The 24,335-nt window shown below is 38.3% G+C and overlaps 2 protein-coding genes across 3 annotated transcripts in view; one reads left to right on the top strand and one right to left on the bottom strand.

Annotated features, from left to right (window-relative positions):
• mpi.L (mannose phosphate isomerase L homeolog) lies at positions 1-11,573 on the bottom strand. 2 transcript variants are annotated; one of them, XM_018252938.2, is made up of 8 exons: positions 11,461-11,573; positions 7,094-7,221; positions 6,758-6,958; positions 5,940-6,081; positions 5,683-5,856; positions 4,805-4,978; positions 2,445-2,653; positions 1-617 (listed from the first exon to the last, which is right to left on the bottom strand). In XM_018252938.2, exons 1-8 carry the CDS (start codon positions 11,486-11,488, stop codon positions 405-407), a joined length of 1,269 nt encoding a protein of 422 aa, XP_018108427.1. In that variant the 5' UTR covers positions 11,489-11,573; the 3' UTR covers positions 1-404. The 2 variants fall into 2 exon arrangements, with proteins under 2 accessions (XP_018108427.1, XP_018108428.1); XM_018252939.2 differs by lacking the exon at positions 11,461-11,573 and adding an exon at positions 11,099-11,298.
• A 326-nt stretch (positions 11,574-11,899) lies between these two features.
• scamp2.L (secretory carrier membrane protein 2 L homeolog) overlaps positions 11,900-24,335 on the top strand; it is a 28,657-nt gene continuing 16,221 nt past the window's right edge. Inside the window, 1 exon segment of the mRNA NM_001094070.1 lies at positions 11,900-12,012. Within this exon segment, the coding sequence (NP_001087539.1) occupies positions 11,956-12,012 (57 nt within the window). The 5' untranslated portion in view covers positions 11,900-11,955.

The following is a 24,335-nucleotide window of genomic DNA, read 5'->3' on the forward strand; positions in this document are numbered from 1 at the left end:
TATTGACCACAACAATTTAATCAGTTGCACAATTCCACAAAAACACAGCACACTCAAATATATTATATATTTTCTTTAGAGTAAAGTGCTTCCCTTTATGTAGAACCAGCTGACATATTAACACTCCCTGCTTGTACACATGATCAGTGCTTGCAATAACATTTGCTGCCTATGATTCTAAAAGCTGACCAGTTACTCTAGATCTCCATTACAACCCAGCCCAGTAATTCTAATGTAAGAACTATCAATAAAAGGTTCCATGGCACAATCTGCTAGCATGGTCAATAACATGTTTCCTCAAGCTCACCTGTAACTCCAATATTCATGTGGAAGTTTAGGGGCACACATTAGTCCTGGGTTATGGGATCTCCTCCAACATTCTTTAGAGAGTAACTTTTTCTTTATCATAGCAGGCAGCATGCCCTGAATAGTAAGAGAGTTTGGGAGTTGGAATTATTCAGTATTAAGCTCTCATTGGCAGAGATAAAAAGGACAGAGCCTGGAGTAAGATGTAAACTTGCATATGGGACATTGCTTGTGGCCTCGCCTCGAACGAGCAAAAGAATACTGGCCGAGTCTAAAGCTGCTACCAGATACTGAGATACTGATGGTGGTACCTGCAAAAAAGAAACAACAAAAAACTTCTCAGATTATATCTTAAATACATACATTTACAAAGCACTTACACCCTAGAGATTGCTGTTCTTGATCAAATATCTGGTACTCCATGCATAAAGCAGAGGCAGGAGGCCCACCCCATCCCTTACAGCCTGCCTTAGAGTAGACCGTATGGACAGGGCTATGATGTCCCCTGCCATTCTATATCTTACATCTCTGAAAAAGGCACACGGTACGTGTAAAGGGGTACCATCTATGTGCCTCCCCGGAAGCGGTGTTAGCATATAAAAGGAAACTACATCCCCAAAATGAACACTTAAGCAACAGATAGTTTACACCATATTAAGTGGCATGTTAAAGAATCTTACCAAACTGGTATATATATTTAAATAAATCTTTGCCTTTTACATCTCTTGCCTTGAGCCACCATTTCATGGTGGTCTTTGCGCTGCCTCAGAGATCACCTGACCAGAAATACCACAACTCTAACAGGAAGAAGTGTGGGAGCAAAAGACAGAACTCTGTCTGTTAATTGGCTCGTGACCTAACACGTATGGTTTGTTTGTGTGCACCATGAATCCTACGATCCCATGGGCTACCCTTATTTTTTAAAATGCCAATTTTCTATTTATGATTACCCAATGGCACATACTACTAAAAAATTATATTATTATGAAAATGGTTCATTTACATGAAGCTGGGTTTTACATATGAGCTGTTTTATGCATTATATTTTTATAGAGGGGTATAGTTTTCCTTTAAGTGTGTTTTGATTACCACAATCCATTCCAAGAGTACCTTCAAATATCCAGGATGGCACATGCTTTTATGAATACAGCTTTGTTGGCCAATGAAGTGACAAGTTGAAAGTGAATTCGCTCTCTACCGATGCTATTCCTGGGTGTCCTCACTGAAGTCACCGGCATGCAATACACAAATGGGACTCTGTATACACTAAATTATTAGCAGTATATTCAGGTGGAACCTGGTTTCATTTATATGTGTATAGTTAGACTGACATTCTAAAAATCACAAATCAGCACACACACTTCTACGATTATGTCTTTAAAGGGGTTGTTCAACTTTACATTAACTTTAGTATGATATAGAGAGTCCTATCTATTTGCAATTGGTCTTTGTTTTTTGTCATGTTTTTATTTTTAATCATTTAGCTTTATGTTCAGTAGCTCTCCAGTTTGGAATTTTAGCAGCTATCTGGTTGCACTGGTTTGAATGAGAGACTAGAATATGAATAGGATAAGTTCTGAATACAATGAATAGTAATAACAAGAACAATAAATTGTAGCCTTACAGAGCAATAGTTTTATGGCTACTGGGGTCAGTGATCCCATTTGAAAGTTGGAAGGAGTCAAAAGAGGAAGGTAAATAAATTAAAAAAAAACTATAAAAATTAAGATAAATTGGAAAGCTGCTAAGAATCAGCCATTCTATATCATACTAAAACTTAATTTATAGGTGGCCAACCCATTTAAGAAATGTAGCATGGAAAAATTCCCACACAAGTATACTTTATAATTTTCTATTTAACATCTTGTCACATAGACCTGCCTCAGGTTATGTGCTGTTTTCTCTTAAACGAACTGTGATTAATGCTTCAACCTATTCCTTGCATTCCATGTAATAGATTAAAATAAGATATGATGATATTATTATATGATATTCCTTTCCTCGTATTATATGTTCTGTGCATTGGATTTCATGATACCCAAACGTCAAGCAACTTTATGATGTCATTGGCTACTGTTAGCTAGTTACCAGGATACACTTCTGATCCCTAATTGGATCCTCTGTGGACTATTCCTTACCTCTATCTTGATGACAGAGAAATCTGGTACAGGTGGGTTAAAGAGAAGAGCATAGGGATCCTCACTGACAGGTGTTGGTGAGAACAGTTTGGTGCTGGCGGGAGCTGCTGTATATGTCAGCATCTCACACAGGGTCTGAACATCTATAAACTTAGGAGTCAGGCCAGCCCGTACCGTGTTATCAGAGCAAGCCATGCACTCTATGCAATCTATAATAAGAGAAAGCAGAAGGTAAATGTTACATTAAAGGGGAACTGTCAAAAATGAAAATTTAATATAAGCTTCATCATACTGAAATAAGAAACTAATGAAAAAGATGCAACAAATCTGGGCAACATGTATCTAGATACACCCTTGCCAGCCTCCCAGTTCAGATAAGCACTGTTACAATGTAACTAAAACGTAACCTTAAGGTGTATAGCCATTATAGTAAAACTAAGAAATCTACCTGGCTCAGCAATAAACTAAAGGGAAGTTTCAAATGTGGTAACTGCCAGGCTTGTCCATGGATAAATAAAACAACTACAATAACAGGAAGGTCCGATATTCAGGAATATAAAATAAATCATTGTATGAACTGTAAAACCAGCGGGGCCATTTATGTTATGAAATGCTTGTGTGGAAAAAACTATGTGAGCAAGACCAAAAGAGAATTTAGAAGGAGAGTCTTGGAACACAATGGTGACATTAAACATAAAAGAAATACGTTGGTAACAAATCATATCAATGAACTTCATGAGGGAAATACAGAAGTAATAAAATTTACTGCCGTTGATCATATAAAACCCAGCACTCGTAAAGGAGATATTAATAGGAAACTACTCCAACGTGAAGCTCAGTGGATCTACTGGCTCAATAGCAAAGCCCCCCATGGCCTGAATGAAGGCTTCACCTTCACACCTTTTCTGTGAAACTAAAAATATTTGATGTTTAGGAAATTGTATAGGTAACTTTAATGCTAGTAACACTTTATAATACTTCTGAGGTATTTTAATATGGCCAATCATCTGTCAAAAAATTCCAATCCATGGTATTCTCAAAATTTGTTACACATCTATGTCAATTAAACAAAATTGATTGCCTATTTGAATACATTGGTCTTTACACTGTACCAAATTTCCAGCAATCGATTAGAATTAAATCACCAACTGCATTAAATCAATACCCTGGCATTAAGCTGTAGTGAACTAGCATGGATAAATTAAAATTGCATAAGGGAGTGAATTGTGCAATAATAATGCGCTGTAAGAATGGTAATCCAAAATTGCCCTATACGTTTGGCAATTCCATGCAACGAAGTAAGGGCAAAAGATAGACATAGAGAGTAATGGCAGATGACAGCACCGCACTTCCAGGACTTCTAACACATGCACGGTACTAAAACCCAGACGTGACGTCGTAACACAGACCAGTAACCATGCGGCAACTGTGGTGGTGTCCGGAGCCTATTTAAGCCTCAGCAAGTATCACACCCCTCACTTATGCCCCTGAGGAAGCTGCAGAGGCAGCGAAACGCGTAGGGCATAGGTGGACGGTGAGGAGACCAGCTCCTACCGCTCCCCGCGTAGATAGGCAGCTGACATGTGGGGGAACTTTGGAAGGGAGGGTTCTGGGAAGCTCAAATCTTTCGAATATATGTAATAGAGCCTTGGCACTGATTTAAGCCTTCTTTATTTACAATTTCTATTTACTTACTCCGCCGTTCCACCGCGCACAGTGGTAATTTTTAAGGATAATACCCTGCACTGCTCAGATTGGTCAAGCAGGGAGTCTATTTGTGTGTGTGGGAAACATGTTTTAAAAGGATACACATTAAAGGTTACGTTTTAGTTACATTGTTACAGTGCTTATCTGAACTGGGAGGCTGGCAACAATGTGGTGAGGTGTATTTAGATACATGTCAGCCAGATTTGTTGCATCTTTTTCATTAGTTATGATACATGGTTTCTGCTCACCTGCGGATACAGCACTGTTGTTACAATTATATTGCTGACTTTTTTTGTGAAACTGTCTAAATACAATCAATTAAATATTCTTCAGCGTTTCTGATATAATCAAATGTATCTTCACTATCACTCTCAGCATCTGTTTCTCTTCATTCTGTCTTCATGCAGCAGCTGAATGGCAGATAATCATTGACAGTTAGATCCAATATATCTTATGGGGGGGGGGGGTTCCTTTCCTAGCAGATGAAGAGAAACAGATGCAGAGAGAGGGATTGTGAAAATAAACTTGATTATTTCTGAAACAGTACAGAATGTTTAATTGATTATATTTAGAAAACTTCTTATTTCAGTATGCTGAAGCTTGTATTCAATTTTCAATTTCGTCGTAGTTCCCCTTTAAACTCTAACACTTACCCCCTTCCAGGTATGCATGTGGTTCATTGGCTCCCAGAAACATGGCTTCTCCAGGCTGCAGTGTCAGAACATTGAGGAAGTAAATTGCAAAGCAGCCAATATCCCCAGGAAACTGGGAGTGTAACGTGAGGAGAAGGTCTCCAAGACAACTAGATACTTCCTTTCCACTTGTAGCTACATGAAAGACAGAGTTAAGAAAATGTAAGGGGCATTTTGTGGCTTAGGAATATATACTTAAGAATGGGCGATGTGCAGAAGCATGTCCCAATACTAATAAAATGATAAACAGTACAAGTCTGGTTGTTGTGTGCTTCTTCCCATAAAGAAATTTGTATTCAGTCACATTGTGGCACAACAAGAAGGTATACTCAAAAGTTCATTAGAATTACATTGCTTTCCCTATACAAAGAATAAATACATAATCTGTTTTAGGGGCAAAAAAAAGCAAGTGTTTAAGAGAAACGTTTTACTTTTGTCTGTTTGCACTACTGATGTTTCTTTATTGTAGAGTTACCTTTATTATTTTATGTTTTAGCATAACCCACATCATAAGAAAGAGATTCTACTAGGTGGGGCATGCAGTGAGAACTAACATACCATGACATGGTAGACTAGATTAACCAACAGCTTGTTTTCTGCTGTATTTCTATGTTAGAGAAGCCTGGTGTCCATTGCTACGCTAAAGCCAAATGGGGACCTGTAGATCATTTTCAGTCACAGCATTTATTTATATACAGGAGCAGTCACTGTTCTCATCAGGGAAGACTAGGTGAACAATAATGCAGAAGGGCATGAAACAATGATGAAAATGAAATTATAAATGAAAACACTAAGATATAAGACATAAAAGATCTTTGTCCCTATATGTGGTATCTTACATTGCTGTGATACACGTTGTACCAGTAGATTAAGCTGTTCTGCACAGTCCTTCTTGTTGCTTTGCATCATGGAAGTGAAACAATTTTGCAGAGCTTTCCGCACCTCCACACCCTCACTTGCCTCTAACTTTTCGGCTGCCTCCTTGCCAATTAAGGTATGAAACTCTGGAACAGCTACAAAAAATGCCCCAAAAATATTAGATGGGCTTTGATCCGGTCATGATATACAATATAATATGCAGTAACAATGTACTTACCCTTTAAAAAGCCAACAATTTCAGGAACCGGACGAAATCCACAGAGGCCTCGGAAGGGTGTAAGCGCTATAGCCATCTCTGGCTTGTGGTTGTCATCAGGGTAGTGCTGTGGGAATTCAGAATGCAACCTTATAGCTAAAGCCTTCACAATTAATGGGGGAGAAAAAAGAAACAGAGTCTGAGTGAATATTAGATAATGCAGAACAACACAAAACAATAGCCTTTCTTATCTGTAAATAAGATGCACAGTTAATCTATTCCAATCACACCAGAACAATTCTAACTACAGCATCATATTGCGTGTCTTTTCCACTGAAAATGCTTTAATAATGCTTTGAATTTGTACAGGTATGGGATCAGTTATCCGTAACCCATTATCCAGAAAGCTCTGAATTACAGAATGGCTCCCATAGATTCCATTTTATCCAAATTTTTAAAAATGATTTCCGTATTCTCTGTAATAATAAAACAGTACCTTGTACTTGATCCAAACCAAGATATAATTAATCCTTATTGGAGGCAAAAGCAGCCTATTGGGTTTATTCAAAGTTTACATGATTTTCTTATAGATTTATGGTAAGATCCGTTATCCCGAATACCTCAGGTCCCGAGCATTCTGGATAACAGGTCCCATACCTGTAATAAGCTTTCCCAAAAGCAATTTACATTTGGGACTAAGGATAGTTGGTTAAATGTAGCAGCGTAAGTGAAGTTGACCATCCTCGGGATACCAATCTATAAGCTCAACTTTACTATCATCTTTTCTGTTCCTCTCATTAACACACTTTTGTGATTATATAACACATGCCCTCTCTTACCTTGTCTGGGTGAGCCTGGATTGATAGTGCCAACCTCACAGATAATACTTTGAAGAGGAAAGGCAGTTGGTTTTGGAAAATCTCTCGGACTTTTGTGCCTAGGCATTCTGGGTGAGCAGCAATCCATTTTCCAAGGGTTTTCTGAGCTATTTGATTGTCTGTGATAACAGCATCTCCCTTAGGGTGAGCTCCCACCCATAGCTTGATGTAAAAAGACATTAGGACATGGTGAAAGAAGCAAGAAAGAAACAAAAACAAACATATGAGGTGTGTGAATTTAGGTAAAAAAAGGTAGGGACTGAAGTATATTGTTTAATTAAATAATACCATGGTTACCTCAGCGTATGGCTTGTCTGGCACTATTGGCCTTTCTTTGTCATCTCTTGCCCATAGTCGAGCCACCTCACTGTCATTGCCCAGTTTACCCCAAGCATAGTCCTGAACAGCACATGACAGTAGAAATACTGCAAATTTGAAGAAGAGACAGTCTGTTTATATTGGGCAAATAACACATTTTAAAATGCAAGAGGCAATATTCATAAAGCCAGCACTGTGCCGCACCAGCCCAAACTCCTTCTACCACCCATATGAATTATCCTACTATTGATGCATCCTTACAAACATATGCCAAGGATCCAGCACTCCAGACCTGTCAGTAATATTTCCTCTGTTAGTTCTGTCTCACCCCAGTCTCCTCAATCTTCTCGCCATGTTCTAGTTCTCTTCCCCATCTCCTCCCAATTTCCAGATGAGGTACTTGTAAGTGTGGACTAAACTTAAGTACTAAATTCCTAAAAGTACTAAATCCAGGTATACCATACTTTGGGGTGCTTGAACTAGACAAGTCGGGACCCAAGATAAGCACTGCTCAAATAACACACTAACTGCCTAAGCAGGATGACTGTCATGCGGCACTTCACATTGATGTCAACACAAACCATCCATGTCAGAAAAATGGTGCTTATCTGTGAACCACACATACTGGCAACCATAACGTCCCCTTGCCATAGCCTTTACATTGTTACATGTCCAAAGTTCTCATTGGGCATATAAAGCATTGATGAGCTTCTATTATTAAGTCACCAGCCTAGATTACATAAACTAAATTATTATTAGTGGACTGATCTCTTACAAAAGTTGCTGCTCTACTTAAATCTAAAGCAAGGCCATGGATTGGCTTGGGGCTGCAGAAACAGTGCTGGATACAGAAAGTCAACTGTAGCTGCTCATTGGAGCAGCCATGATGAACGATGTTATAACAAAGCAGCAAACACCAAGGGGCAGATTTATCAAGGGTCGAATTTCGAAGTGGAGAATACTTTGAAATTCGACCATCGAATAGAATCCTCTGACATTCGAAGTCGGAGGATTTTATTCATCATATGATCGTACTTCGAATCGTACGATTCAAACGATTTTATCGTCCGATTTTCCTTCGAAACCCAAAAACTGAGAAATATGCTCTGGCAGGTCCCCATAGGCTAACATAGCACTTCGGCAGGTTTAAGTTGGCGAAGTATTGAAGTATTTTTAAAGAGACAGTACTTCGATTATCGAATGGTCAAACGATTTTTACTTCAAGTCAAAGTAGTCGCAGTATCCTATTCGATGGTTGAAGTATCCAAAAAATTACTTTGAATTTCGAATTTTTTTACTTCATAAACTCCCTCGAATTCACTTCGACCCTTGTTAAATCTGCCCCCTAGTATAGTGGCACATACTTACATTTAGTGAATTAACATGTTCCATAGACAAACTGCATTTGTTTGTTCAGTGTGGAAAGTGATCAGCAGGAAGGTTTTAGAAGCCAAATGGGTCAATTAATGGGACCTTGCACAACAGGCATTTTGGTGATTATTTTAAAAGCAATTAAAATGGCTTCAGATCACTTTCCACTGACAAGACTATCCCTGCCTGAAAACAATCAAGTGTGTATTTTTCAGGAAATATACATACTTTGGGCAATTTCCTGTGCCTGCCACTGCTGTTAATATGATGCAAGACATGCCCTATTACAACAATGAAAGGAGACATTATTTCAAAAACAAGAATGTACTAGTGCATTAAACTCTCAGATACTGAAGAAATGGGCTTTAAAAAGTTGTGTTTCTGGTTACTTTATTGAAAATTTTAGCAAAAACCCTACTAGTCCCATCAATCTGTTCCACTTCCTGATGCCTCCTTTCCCAGGCTGTACAATGGAGCCAGTGACACTCAGTACGCTACACTGTAGGATAGAAACCAATCAGCAGCTAGCAGGACCTGATAGGGAACTGAAGCCTGTCATTGATTATGTGACTTTAGGGCTGTGATTACCTGTCCCCCATCTACTGTGCTTCTGGCAGGGACCGTTAGGACAAGACCCACCCCTCATTTGAAACAGGAGAACATCTATGGAGGGGGCATTTTTGAAGATAATGTTCATTTATAGCCAAAAGTAAAACCAGCACCATATAGAATAAATTATTGCCAGCAAAATTAGGGGGGTTTCATTTATCCAATATGTCTCCTATAAAGCACTCAGGGTGTCAAAGACCTAAGAGGGGAAAGAAAACTCCTGAAAACATTTATTTAATGGCCCTTCCTTCTCTAGGACAGTGTGGTTAATAAGAGGGCATTTCTTATGATTGGGGGGGTTACCGTAAGCATATTATTAGTATAACACATATAAAGTGGATCTTCACTATAAGGGATCTTATTGTTCAAGGGATCTTAAATAAAGTGTTTTAACGTGCCTCTACTAAAATGAATGGTGGAAGTTTCAAAACACACATACTTTTATTATTTGGTTTTATACACATTAAGTACAATAAGTTCTGTGTGAATTTCTCTATTTTAATGCATTCTGCATGTGCATCACCTGTATAAAAATACAGTATATTCAGTCAATAAAAGCCACAGATTTGAGAGTTTGTTGGTAGGTGTTGGTTTGCCTTTCCCTGGATTGAAAGCTGATCTTTCTCTCTTTCTGCAATGTTTTAATTTGGTGCCCTGATCCTGAAATGAGTGGATCTTTGTGTGATTTGGATCGCAGAGTTGTGTGTCAGAACATTCTCTTCTCTGCCTATTTGACCCTGGGTCAATGAGATTCTTAGCCAGCCCAGCTGGTATGTGTACAAGCACAGATCACATATCTGACAGAAAGGAGATCCCTATGACCCTATGCACAGGAGGTCGGGGTAAAGCAAGAGTGCCCACACTTTACTACTGCAAGGTCTACTTTTAGTGATGATGTCCCATTATGATCTACATCCATAACAGCATTGTTAGCATTCTGTTCCATGGAAAATATTACTTACATATTATATTGATTTGAGAGAATTTATATTGCTTTCTTTAACATCTATTTCTTATGTAACCTTAAAATTATAAATAACAGAATGGAAAGCATGAAATAGGAGGGTGATTTAGACAAACTGTTTGTTGACAGTGTCTTGAGATCTACTGATCACCAGCTAGTTCTACCTGTAGATCCCAATCTACCTTTTGGGCACCCCTGGGGTAAAAGATGCAAATTGACAGTCAGTGACTGTGTGGGCAGTTTGAAAAACCCATAGAGACTAGGGGGCATCAAGATTCTGCAGAGCAAATCTGGCACCACACACAAAAGCCATGCCTGTGCAGATTTATGAGCAGACAAGGGAAAACAGGTGTAGATGTGTAGGGCACCCGGGTTACATGACTGTGCTGTTTATTTACAACATGTTCTTCTTGACTGACTTTCAGATCAGAGGGGCTTCTGCTATGATGCACAATTTTAATTGCAGAATTTCTGCTCCCAGGTCCAGATCAGGGCGAATATGTTTTTAATACACAAAAGCCATGAATACCTTGTAAATTATATCATTATAAACGGTGCGTTCTGATGTCACCAGTTATAAACGGTGAGTTCTGATGTCATTTCTGTCACATGACTCACTGAAACATGTGTATTATAATAAATAAAGTACCCCCAGTTGCAAAATATGAGGATATTAGAAATTATCTCGGAGTTCCATGACCTGTATAAAAACTTTTATATGGTCATGAAACTCCTCAGTAACTTATAATATCCTTAGAATTTACAAAAGGGGGTACTTTATTCACTATATAATCCACAAGTATGTCCTCAGGTTTGCAATTTGCACAATAAGCAATTCGCTGCTGCTCTCCCCGAAAGCCCCACACCCAACCATGATGTGAAGTGTGCCAGCTCAGCTCACACTGGTACTGCCGCCTGCCCAGCAGCTCTCCCAATATATCCTTTTCCTTTCAGCCGTTCCAGTGCCCTCTGTCGGTGATGCATAAAAGATGGCATGTCCTATTCCGCCTCTTTCCCCCCTGGATGATAACTCTACTCACCTCGGGGCTCTGCCATTATCTGCCCTTCCCCTCCGAAGCAGTGTGCTCTGTGCTGTACTGTAACGCCGCGGATCACACTGGGAGTTGTAGTGCCGCAGACAGAAGGTTAGGTTGTCAAATCAGGAACGTTTATATGGTATGGGGACTCTTTGGCTGCAGAACTACAACTCCCACAATGCACCGGTAAATTAAAGGCGTGTTTTGTGGGTGGCCGGGAAGTAACAGTTTCAAGCGTCTAGAGCGAATGAATCCCCTCAACCTCCCTCTGGAGCTGTATTGCACCAATCAGTGGAAAGGCTAATGGATGGGCATTGCCCGACAGACACTCTGCATAGTAGATTAATATAGCCAGCGCCGGATACCTTTAGCTCTATTAGGATCGTGCGCCATTGTTTACTTCTACAACTTCCACGCGAACGCAGAAACTAACCCAACCTCCATTATCCCACAACCTCAGCGTCACCACAGAACTATCTTACCTGGTCGAAACCCCGCCCCTTCAGCCACCTATATGCCGCACCCCTATGTGAGCAGCTAAAGTTCCATTGGAAAACTTCAGGCTCCGCCCCTCGCTTAGCAGACACGCCTTTTCTAACCTGGGCTTTGGTAACGAATCCTGTACCTCACTCTTCCTGTCATCCTTTACATGAGCATGTTGATTGGACGAAACGCGAGGCCTATTAGTAAACGCGGCACTCTTTTGCTTCTGTGATTGGCTGCATGAAGTCACGGACCACACCTTTGCACTACGGCTTCTCCGCCCAGTGGCTGCTGGTTACCGTCACATCCCGGAAGATTTGCGACCGAGGAGGAGATCCGGCAGCAGGCACTGTCCGTCTCTCCTCGTCTCTAGAGCCATGTCCGGATACGATACCAATCCCTTCGCGGACCCGGTGGACGTGAACCCTTTCCAGGTAATTGACGTGGGTATACAAACTCTGTGGGTCAGTCTACGTGCCCATAGTTACCTGAGCCAACCTGGAGTATGCAGGTGCAGTTGGGTGGGGCTTCATGGTGTGACAGGTGACCCCTGTGTTACAAGGGGAAGTTGTCAGTCAGGTCTCTACCTTGGATCCTACAGCACAAATGAAGCACAACACGAAAGACTTGTTGCAGTATCAGCATTATGTCTGTGCCTCTTCATTCGCTGAGGATGCTGGGAGTTGTAGTTGACAAGTTCCCCAGAATACTTTACATTTAATTTACTGCTCTGGCCTAATCTGTATGTGTAGTGAAATCAGCCCATCCTGTCCTCAACGTTCTCTGGTTGTTCTGCAGGCAAGGATTCTCTTTGTGAAGTGTTTTAGAAAGCAGGTAAATGTCCTATAAATCCCAACAGAGCCACATAGTCAGCCGTAGAGCCACACTGGAAAGCCCTTTTTGGGAAAACATGAATATTTATTCAACGTCATTTAAGGACTATAAACAAGAACCTAGTTCGTTAGAAATGAAAGTGACTCTGAGCTTTTTTTTTTATTTTCTTTAATTGTTTATAGTGTAAGAATTCAGTGTATTTCTGCAAATATTTACTTATGTAAGAGCAGCTAATCATAGCTTTGACCTAGGGCTACAGTCTTTAAAACAAATACTTATTTTGCCTGAAAACAATGTAAAGTATTGTATGAAGAAGAATCGTTTTGGGGAAAAATACTTCCATAGCAGTTATTGTCAATTGTTGTGCTTGTATGGAGGAGTCCATTTCCCAGTACTAAACTATAACAAACTCCTTTTTGGCAAACATTTCTGTTTCGTCTTGTCTTGTCAGGCTTTAAACACCAATGCCCCTCAAGAAAGAACAGATTTAGCCTTTGGGGCAGTAGCACACCGGGAGATTTTGAGCTGTTTGCCACCTGAACAATTTTCAGCTTGGCAGGTGGGAAACAAAACAATGGTGGATGCATGATTATTTCTCAGCTGAATAACTCCTGACCCACAGGTGCACCTACCTGTGAAGGGAATTCCCATAGAAATGAATGAAGGTAGGAGAGCAGTTGATTCCAAGTATTTTGTTGCCAACTGGTTGAGCTAAAAATCACGTGGGTGACAAAATATTCTGATTTGCTCAGTGTGATATTTTTATTATTTGAAAGACTCATTAACATTTATCTGACTGCAAATGTGGATGATTTTGGGTCAAATTTTATCTGATTTTGCCATCCAATACCACAAGATTTGAGGATGCTATGAAATCTGACCCCCCTATAGCTAGAATGTAAAGTTGGATCAGATAAAGTCGGATGGTGTAGTTTGTTCATGCATATACATCCAACATTCAATGTATTTCAATGTCTGACCAACTATGGTCAGACACCATCAGATTTAAAGGGATCCTGTCATCTGAAAACATGTTTTTTTTTTTTTTCAAAACGCATCAGTTAATAGTGCTACTCCAGCAGAATTCTGCACTGAAATCCATTTCTCAAAAGAGCATACAGATTTTTTTATATTCAATTTTGAAATCTGACATGGGGCTAGACATTTTGTCAATTTCCCAGCTGCCCCTTGTCATGTGACTTGTGCCTGCACTTTAGGAGAGAAATGCTTTCTGGCAGGCTGCTGTTTTTCCTTCTCAATGTAACTGAATGTGTCTCAGTGGGACATGGGTTTTTACTATTGAGTGCTGTTCTTAGATCTACCAGGCAGCTGTTATCTTGTGTTAGGGAGCTGCTATCTGGTTACCTTCCCATTGTTCTTTTGTTTGGCTGCTGGGGGGAAAAGGGGAGGGGGTGATATCACTCCAACTTGCAGTAAAGAGTGATTGAAGTTTATCAGAGCACAAGTCACATGACTTGGGGCAGCTGGGAAATTGACAATATGTCTAGCCCCATGCCAGAATTCAAAATTGAATATAAAAAAATCTGTTTGCTCTTTTGAGAAATGGATTTCAATGCAGAATTCTGCTGGAGCAGCACTATTAACTGATTCATTTTGAAAAAAAATTTTTTTCCCATGACAGTATCCCTTTAATCTCACCGAATGAATGAAGACACCGCATGATGCATTTGCATCTGACAGTCGTGTCTCATCAGATGGAAAATTGTCCATGTAGTTTACACCTAAGATTTTTGTATTAGTCTTTATATTTTCACCCATGTGACTACATCCAACTTGTAAGATTTGTTGATCCAACACCATGCTACAAAATCTCTTATGGAGTGTAGTCCTTGGAGATGTCTGTGTCTAATTTAACAATGAGGGTACAAAAGAAATGCTTAGCTAAAGCAGCAAGCAGAAGCCACCAAACTTTTTGTTGTGATATTTTTTTCAAAACTCTAAAACTGTGTCATCACTGTAATATTTTATGGAGCTACCTTTTGCATCAGTGACAGATTTTGAGGGAAGTATGTACAAGCTTTACACAAGGTTCCAGGGTCGTTTTGGACAATTTTGCCAGATTTATCTACTTCAGATTGTTGAGGATGGTTGGATGGTGGCTGTACTCCTTGATTTTTCAAAGAGTGCTACAGATTCTCAATCTATCAATGATAGTGGGACATTAAGTATGTAAATATAGGGCCAGCCTTCAGTTTTTAGCAGAATGAAACAGGGTTCTCTTGCAGTATTTGCCTGTATTTTATACCATCCATTCTTTTTCTAACAAGATGCCTAGTCCGTACTAATGAAAAGGTGCCCAATAGCATCATGCTACCACCGCCATACTTCAAACGCAGTTTGTGGTCATTGACCAATCCCACTTTAACACTAAATCAATCTTTGGACCTTTAAAAAACTCCAGATTACTTTGATTTTGTATGGTTGTTTTTGAATAGTGGTATATTTTGTGTCATGACTCCATGCAGACCAAGGTTATACAGAGCACTTGATATGGCTGGCTTCAGCCTCTGAAGTATGGTTTATTGTAGTAAGCCTACTTTTCATAAGCAAGGATTGGGCTTTGGGACAAAACTTCTTTTTTAGCAGGACAATGCTCCTAAACACCAAGGTGGCTCAAAATGCTTGATGTCCTTAAGTGACCCAGTCAAAATCCTTATCTGAATCCAATGAAGCATTGGCAGTGGCCAATGGGGAGATGTGTCACCCACGATTATTTATGTGCGACTGCAGGCAACAAATCTCCTGAAAATGCTTCTCTATCGCAAATTCTACTGAAAATGCGTCTCCATTGGAAATAACTGACATCACTGGCAGCAAAACCAACATATAGGGAAGTCGCCCAATGTTTCCTCCAGAGGCAACTTTGGTTTTACTGCCTGCGATTTTAGTTATTTCCAGTGGAGACGCATTTTTGGGAGATTTGTCGCTCGCAATTCTGCCTGGAAAAATCTTAAACATGGTATCTTAAAGGGATACTGTCATGGGAAAAAAATATTTTTTCAAAAAGAATCAGTTAGTGCTGCTCCAGCAGAATTCTGCACTGAAATTCATTTCTCATTTTTCAATTTTGAAATCTGACATGGGGCTAGACATTTTGTCAATTACCAAGCTGCCCCATGTCATGTGACTTGTGCCTGCACTTCAGGAGAGAAATGCTTTCTGGCAGGCTGCTGTTTTTCCTTCTCAATGTAACTGAATGTGTCTCAGTGGGACATGGGTTTTTACTATTGAGTGCTGTTCTTAGATCTACCAGGCAGCTGTTATCTTGTGTTAGGAAGCTGCTATCTGGTTACATTCCCATTGTTCTGTTGTTTGGCTGCTGGGGGGAAAGGGGAGGGGGTGATATCACTCCAGCAGTAAAGAGTGATGGAAGTTTATCAGAGCACAAGTCACATGACTTGGGGCAGCTGGGAAATTGACTAGCCCCATGTCAGATTTCAAAATTGAATATGAAAAAATTAGTTTGCTCTTTTGAGAAATGGATTTCAGTGCAGAATTCTGCTGGAGCAGCACTATTAACTGATTCATTTTAAAAAAATTTTTTTTACCATGACAGTATCCCTTTAAATCTTAAACAAACCTGGTACCTACCCAAAAAGGAATAAATATGTGAATGGTGGCTATATATATATATATATATATATATATATATATATATATATATATATATATATATATATATATATATATATATATATATATATATATATATATATCTAGGGATTGAATACTTACATAAACAAGTCGATTACTTGTATACAGTATATACACAAAATAGTGAACGAAAACTAAAATAATTTTGTCTAAATACTTTTGCAAGGCAGTGTATCTGAAATCTGGAATTTTAATGAGACAGAAATAATACATTGCAAAGCCCTTGTGAAAAAAATCATTAGTATTCTATGATAATTATCATTTAATACATAGTTATCATATAATTTAACAATTATAAGAATGTACTTAGAAGGCTGACTTCAGGGTGGTAACCTTAGGAGAATATAGGAGTGGATTTATTAAAGCCAGAACATATTTATATGAAAGCAAGACCAGGTGACTAATGGGGAAAAATGGACATCTGGTGTACTATATGTGGTGAACGATTGATAGGGGTTGTGACTCGTATGAAAAAGCCTAACCACAGTATGTATATCAAGAAGGCATAACAGAATGTATGAATTCATAATGCCAATGTAATCCATATCACAGGTCTCTAGAAATAATAGTTTTTTTTTCTTCTTAAATCTAGCGTTTGATTGCGACTAAATTTGAGGGTTTTTTTTTTTTAAATAAAAGGATGGAGAGAGTTCTATATGTCTTTGATCTCTCATTTAAGTAACTGATAGCTATCAAATTCCAAAGTGGACATCTGATGAGTCCTTTAAAAGGGTTGTTCACCTTCAAACAACTAGTTGCTTTCAGATATATCACCAGAAATAATGACTTTTTGCAATTACTTTCTATTTTCTATGTGTCGTCGTTTTTCTAATATTTAAGTGTAAAGTGTATTTTTTCACCTTCTAAAGCAGCTCTGGGAGGGAGGACGGCGACCCTCTAAACCAGGGATCCCCAACCTTTTGAACCCGTGAGCAACATTCAGAAGTAAAAGTAGTTGGGGAGCAACACAAGCATGAAAAATGATCTTGGGTGCCAAATAAGTGCTGTGATTGGCCATTTAGTAGCCCCTATGAGGATTGTCAACCTACATTGAGGCTCTGTTTGGCAGTACACCTGGTTTTTATACAATCAAAATTTGCCTCCAAGCCTGGAATTCAAAAATAAGCTCCTGCTTTAAAGCCACTGGGAGCAACATCCAAGGGGTTGGAGAGCAACATGTTGCTCACAAGCTACTGGTTGGGGATCACTGCTCTAAACTGTTATATATATTTCTTATCTTTGTCCCTGCTGAGCAGAATCTCTGGGTTTCATTACAGGCAGCTGTTAGAATTGATACAATAGTTGCTAATACTCCAGAGATGCTGCTGAGAAATGTATCAACTAAATGTTGCAAAATTGTAAAAGTTTAGAGTCTGCACCTGAATTACTGAGCTGCCAGACTCAAACACCAGAGACAGGGACATTAAACTTTAAACTTAGACTTTGGAAAAACAGTAAAAAAATAAATAATGGAAAGTAATTGGGGAACAATCTGAAAACAACTGAACTGAAAAAAAATTCCTTTAAGGCCAAATGACAGTGTCTGTGCACCCCACTACTAGTGATAGAGTATGCTGTTATTGCTCCAATTTAATTTCTGTTTCTATGTCTTGAAAGAGACAAGTGGCCAATGATATCAATATGGCAGTGTCCCAAATGGGTGTTCTATTTAAAGAAGCACAGTCTATACTCTGCCTTCTACTTACAAATGATTTATGCAGTGGAATATCAATTTTCAACTACTTTTCTCCCTATGTAAACTAAACAAAAATTTGTGAAATGCTTACACTTGAAATACCATTGCCCAAAAGCCTTCTGAGTGACCAAAAGTGACTACAGAACAGTAAACATTAGCCAATGTTAAACATTTCTGACCTGGGGAGGTGATAGTCTCATACCTCAATACAGCCCTGCTGTTCGTCAACATTAAAAAATGGTTGCAAGCTAAATGATTAAAATCTCAGCACCTTCATCTCCTGCTGAGCATGCCTTCTGGTTTGAAGCTTTATTAAAGTGTGGTACAAAGTAACTGCTGCAAGTTGATACATTAATTGTTGGCATATACATATAACATTGTAACTGCTTTGAATTAAAAAGTAGATGAGCAGCTGTAAGACTCAGAAGCAAGGTTCTCTGTAACAGCACATCCTGTTGAGTTGCCTGGCTGTATTGTCTGCTAGCTTAATTTATTGTTCTGAGCTATTGAATCCGAACCACATTTTAAAGTGAGAATTGCACGACGATCATTTGTTCTGGTATTTTCATGCAGTTCTCATAGGGCATAGCGGAAGCCAATTCTTAGGTAGTTAGATGCAGGCAAAACAGCCATAATCATCCTGTGTGTGAGGCAAACTGACTTTATCACAGAGATCTTATCTTTAGCACCCTGATATATATATATATATATCAGACCCCTTAGAGCTAACGTTTTTGACATTTTTGTACTCAAGCACCCCTTCAATGGTCAACACGGGAGTTCAGGCAAACCTAGACAGATAGGCAAACTAAACATTTTAACTTAAAAAAAGTGTTTTTATACAAATATGTATGAGAGCGATTTAATTATATACACATAAACTTTTTATTTCTACATGTTACTCCAGTGCCTTTGCACAGCGGAAATGTGGCTTGGAATATTACTCTCTCCATCTTTCCCCTCTGGGTTTCGTAATTTGCAGATGGAAATCGCTGCTCCCATGTTTCATAGAATAGTTGCACCTTAAAGGTTTGAAATGTATGCTTCAGGATTGGTTTACCCATACAGTAGACCATTTTCTTGTATTAAACATTTTATTTTCAGGCTGTTCACCCTGAATCTGAGAGATCTCTGTGAACTAAACTGCCAGCCCAAGGCAGCAGTTAAACTGTCTGGGATATATAAAAGGGTTCACCTTCAAGTAAACTTTTATTATGTTATAGAATGGCTTATTCTAGCAACTTTTCAATTGGTCTTCATTATTTATTTTTTTTATCATTTTTTACTTATTTGCTTCTGACTCTTTACAGCTTTCAAATGGGGTTTACTGACCCCATCTAAAAACAAATACTCTGTAAGGCTACATATATATTGTTATTGCTACTTTTTATTACTCATCTTTCTCTTCAGGCCTCTCCTATTCATATTCCATTCTCTTATTCAAATCAGTGCATGGTTGCTAGGGTAATTTGGAGCCTAGCAACCAGATTGCTGAAATTACAAACTCGAGAGCTGCTGAATAAAAAGCTAAATAACTCAAAAACCACAAATAATAAAAAATGAAAACCAACTGCAAATTGTCTCAGAATATCAATCTCTACAGCATTCTAACAGCTAATTTAAAGGTGAACAACCCCTTTAAGGCTGCCATCTCCATTCTCGCGATCACTGAATTTTTAAGGGTTAAAATATGCTTTATATGTATGACACACCTTTGTAAAGTATAAGTGAAAACTGTAATATCGGCTAAAATATAGCCTACTATAATATACTGTAGTGTAGACAGAATATACAGCATGCCAATAAATAATGAAATATGCCAGTGAACAGTTAGATGTGAAAATGTATGCAAAGAATGTCCAGTCCAGTAAATGTAATGGGCCAGCAATTATCACATATATGCTATAATGAAGCTCCTATAGTCTTCATATACTTATCCAGTGTCTAAAATTGTCTGTTGTCTCTGTCAGATGTCATTATTGAATGGCAGAAAGGTTGTCCATCAGGGCTTTCTCAAACATGTGACTTCATCTTCAAGGGATCCCACTGTTCTATATACAGCGACACAGATTTTTACCAAATGTCATAGTTAATTTATTTATTATCATTTACATAGATACCTGTTTTCTAATGTGTCTATATATGAAAGAGATACATTCTTTAGATTTGATGAGTAACACTAATAATTTCACCACTTAAAAACCTTAAAACATAATTAATAGTACATAGTGAGTGGACATAATAACAAAAAAAAAATCCAAAAGCTAATTCAGAGACTGAAGTCAAGATTCAAGAAAGCTCAGGAAATGCCTTCTTTTTCTGGTTATTCCAGTATAGTAATTTGTGCATATCCAAACATGCAGGGGCCATACTCAAAATAGAATATATCTGGCAGTCTCTGTCTAAAATCCAGCAATACAAGTTCCTCCAGGGATAAAAAAGTAAATGTCCGGTAGAGTACAGGCAACTCCTTTCCTTTTTTTGCAGTCAATTCCTATATAGTCCATATTAGCTGTCAAAAAACATGATCTGAATAGGGCAAGCCCTAAGTTCTTATAAGATTTATCCAATAAAGCAAGCGGATAGAAACATGGAATGTTTAGAAAATTCAAGTGTTTATTGAATTTCACACCACTGATTATTAAACAATTTAATAAGCTACATGTTCTCTTCCCTTTCCCCCTTGTTTGGGTGAAAAGAAGTCACTGTTTACAAATCGGAGCACACTGATGACCTTTCTTGATGTTAGAATTACTGTAAGCACATTGTAATTCATCTGCTGTTTCTTTTGTAGAACAGGTTTTATTGATACAAAGGTACAGTCCAACAAGGATACTTTTTTTATGCACATCCTGCTCTTTGCAGTGCAAAACTTTGGGAAACACTGCCTTAGGGCAGTGGCACATAATCACCTTTTGTGCAGCAGAGGCTTATAGGTCAAACTAATCTATACGAATGAGCCATCATCAGATTTGACATCAGGCATTTGACATGAAATTGTTTGGGTCACACATATGGGCTGATGGTTGTTATTTACCATTTGTGTTTTCATTGTGATTTTAGATGTTGGACATCCCTAAGGGTAGTGGCACACAAGAAGATAACCCACCCGAGATTTTTAAAAGCGAGTTTCGGCAACTAATCTCCTTGTGTGTTTTGCTATCGTAGATAACAATACTTCTGAATGGGCTTGTTTTTTTCTAATAAATGGTTCAAAAAAGGTCTGTGCAAATTGGGACGACAGGCGATTTCAAGTAGTATTGTATGTGAAGTAGCTGGCAATTTACATTGTTCTCAATGAGAAGACAAAACGATCACAGGCGACTAATTTTCCCGTGTGCCACTACCCAAATACAGCATGTAGAAACACTGATTAACAAGTAAAAAAATAAGTATTTGAGCTTTGATTATGGATCCTGTAAGATAGTGAAAATAAGTGTTAACCCACTCTGATCACTCACACATTCGTTTTTGTTCTGACTGAAGAAACCTAAGCAAGTTGGCTATTGGTACATTTTATTTACTGTTTTTTTTAATGATTTCATGGTGGTTTCTATAATCTGTATTGCTTTTAACTTTCTCTTTGGCTTCAATTCTGTTAATTGTCCAGTCTGACCTTTGCAAAGGTGGTACTTTAATTGCAGAGGCATTCACAGTCCTTCTTTAACTAATTATTTGACTTATAAAATTATTTAACTTTTTTAAAAAAGGCAGAACTATTAGTTTATATCAGTTTCTTGTGTTTTCTAGTCTTTCAGTTACAGTGATCCCCAATACATGGATCTGTTAAATAAGTGCAATGGGGCAGTCATAGACTTTTCAGACTTCTGTCCCACTGGTTGCAGTTGCAGTGTCTTGAATGCTTCTCTTGACTCACCTGTGACTGGGTTTGTGAAGGGAGTGTCCCAGACGTATCGTTGCAGCCCAACCCAAGGCAAAGATCTACTGCAATAACCATTTATGAGTACTTAGTCTGTACAATAATTGTGTATGGAATCTGAATGTTTATTTCCCAGTTGGCAAATATTTTCACCACTTAATATAGATATAATATGGTACGTTTGTGAAATGTTAGATATTTGTGATTATTAACTTCCTAGCAAGGAGATCAGTCTCCCCCCCAATCTACTTTTTTTTTTTTTTTTACTATTATACTGTCAGTGGATGTCACAGTGTCACCTAAAACTGAACCTCTGTAAAACAGAACTCATTGTATTTCTTCCAAGATCTTTCTCTGTGCCATGCTTTCACTCATGGTCAAAAGCATCACATTTAAACCCACCACAGGCCCGCTGCCTAGGAATTATTTTAGGAGTCCTATATGTCTTTTATACTCCAACATCCAAAACCTTTCCAAATCTAGTCTCTTTCATCTGTGCAACAGTACCTTAGAAACAACTAAGACACATATTCAGCCTCTTAATATTTCCTGCCTTGACTCCCGCAACTTACTCCTGGCTAGTATTTCAATATTTCATCTTTTCAATGCCAATGCTTTCAATTTCCCTACTGAATTTCCCTACTGAAGACTTCTCTTGAGTTGGAAACTGCTAAAAGCAATCAGACTTTCACCTTTCATCAAAACCTTCAATATCCACCTGTTTACATTCACATTCAATACACTAGGAGTTATTTATCAAAGGTCGAATTTAAGAGCATAGAACTCCATTTTATTCCAATTTAAGAAAAAAACTTGAATAGAAAAATCTCAAATTGATCAAGTTTTCCTTGGAGAAAAAACTTGAATTGCTGGAATTGACCGAGTTTTTGAGCAAAATCCACCAAAAAAACTTCATGAAAGCTATTAACATTTTCAAATGGTTCAAGGGACCTCTGCCATTGACTTCTACATGACTTCAACAGGTTTTAGCAGCATTATTTTCAGATCCAAGATATTTCCATCTTTTTTTGTGCAAAAACTCAAAAAAAAAAAAAAGTTTTCATTTTAACCAGGAAATTCAAGTTTTGACTGAAAGATACCCGCAAAAACTAAAAATTTTCAGGTTAAATACAATTTGAAATTAACTTCTCTAAACCTTTAGATTACAAGCTCTTGTGAGCAGAGCCCTTGGATCCCATTTTTACTCTGTAACGATAATGCTTGCTTCATGATAGTAAGACACCTTTTTTTCTATGAATTAATATAAAGCACTGCATAGCTGCTGGCACTATATAAATAAATGGTGATGAAAATGAGGATGGAATACATATACATAAACATTTTGTGGTTCTATATGTTTTACGCTGGCATCTCAATAGTTATTTGGCATACATTTTAGAATCAAAAACTCTCCAAAATTAATTATATAGCTTTTGGCATCTGTGTGTTATACAAATCCAGCAGCAGAGCTGGAAAACAGTGGCAATGTATTTAAGGGGCAGCAGTGAAGGAGTGGATTCTCTGTCTGCATTTCTGCACAGGCCAGTCTGCTTCTTCTGACCCTTAACCATACAGTAACATGACCTCTAAGCTCTAATACTTTATGTGCACTCACAAGTGAGGGTACAGGTTTATCAAAGGTTGAGGTGAATTTTTGAATTGAAAAAATTAGAATTTTTAGCTATTTTTGTGTACTTCAACTAGGGAATAGTCCAAATTCGATTCGAATTTGCAAAAAATGATAAAATTTGAATATCGAAATTAATCATGTACTGTCTCTTTAAAAATTTGACTTCGACCATTCGCCATCTAAAACCTGCCAAATTGCTGTTTTAGCCAATGGGGGACCTCCTAGAACCTATTTGGAGTCAATTGGTGAACTAATTAGTGGGAAAACTTCTAATCGAATACGATTGAATGTGCTATTACTTAGATTCAAACTATTCGAATTAGGCCGTATAAGGACCTATTATTTGATCGAAAACTGACCTATTCAACCCAAACAAACTTTAACTTCATTTCGGTTGGTCTTTTTGAATTTGAATTTCGATGTTTTTCCAATTTCGAAATTCGAACCTAGAGTAGGCTTACAGAGCAAAAGCTCTGTAAGGCTACACATTTATTGTAATTACTACGTTTTATTACCCATCTTTCTATTCAGGTCCTCTCCTATTTATATTCTTCTATTGTTCAGATCAATGCATGTTGCCAGGGTAATTTGGACCCTAGAAATAGATTGCTAAAATTGCAAACTAGAGAGCTGCTGAAAAAAAGCTTAATAACTCAAAAATAATAAAATATTAAAACCAACATCACTGTCTACGTCACACTAAAAGTTAATTTAAAGGTGAACAACCCCTTTAACTGAGCAACCTCTTTCCCGTTGCACATGTGCCCAGTTCTTTGTGACAACGGGCCTACAATTTGCATGCTTCAGAAAGCATTGGCTACAGCAGTGATCCCCAACCAGTGGCTCATGGGCAACATGTTGCTCACCAACCCTTCGGATGTTGCTTTCAGCGGCCTCAAAGCAGGTGCTTCTTTTTGAATTCCTGCTTTGATGGTAAGTTGTGGTTGCATAAATAACAGGTGTGCTGCCAAACAAAGCCACTTATAGGCTGCCAGTCCACATTGGGGCTACTGTTCACAGCCCATAATTGGCACACCAAGGA

The sequence above is a fragment of the Xenopus laevis genome, chromosome 3L, assembly GCF_017654675.1.
Source record: "Xenopus laevis strain J_2021 chromosome 3L, Xenopus_laevis_v10.1, whole genome shotgun sequence".
NCBI lineage: Eukaryota > Metazoa > Chordata > Amphibia > Anura > Pipidae > Xenopus > Xenopus laevis.

What these genes read in the sequence shown, in the direction of transcription:
- mpi.L (XM_018252938.2), bottom strand. Translation starts at nt 11,488, where the DNA reads ATGGCGCACGATCCTAATAGAGCTAAAG. An exon ending in CGATCCTAATAGAGCTAAAG is followed by an intron (nt 7,222 to 11,460) that starts GTATCCGGCGCT and finishes TCAAATTTGCAG; the next exon opens with TATTTCTACTGTCATGTGCT. An exon ending in CAGACAAGCCATACGCTGAG is followed by an intron (nt 6,959 to 7,093) that starts GTAACCATGGTA and finishes TTTTACATCAAG; the next exon opens with CTATGGGTGGGAGCTCACCC.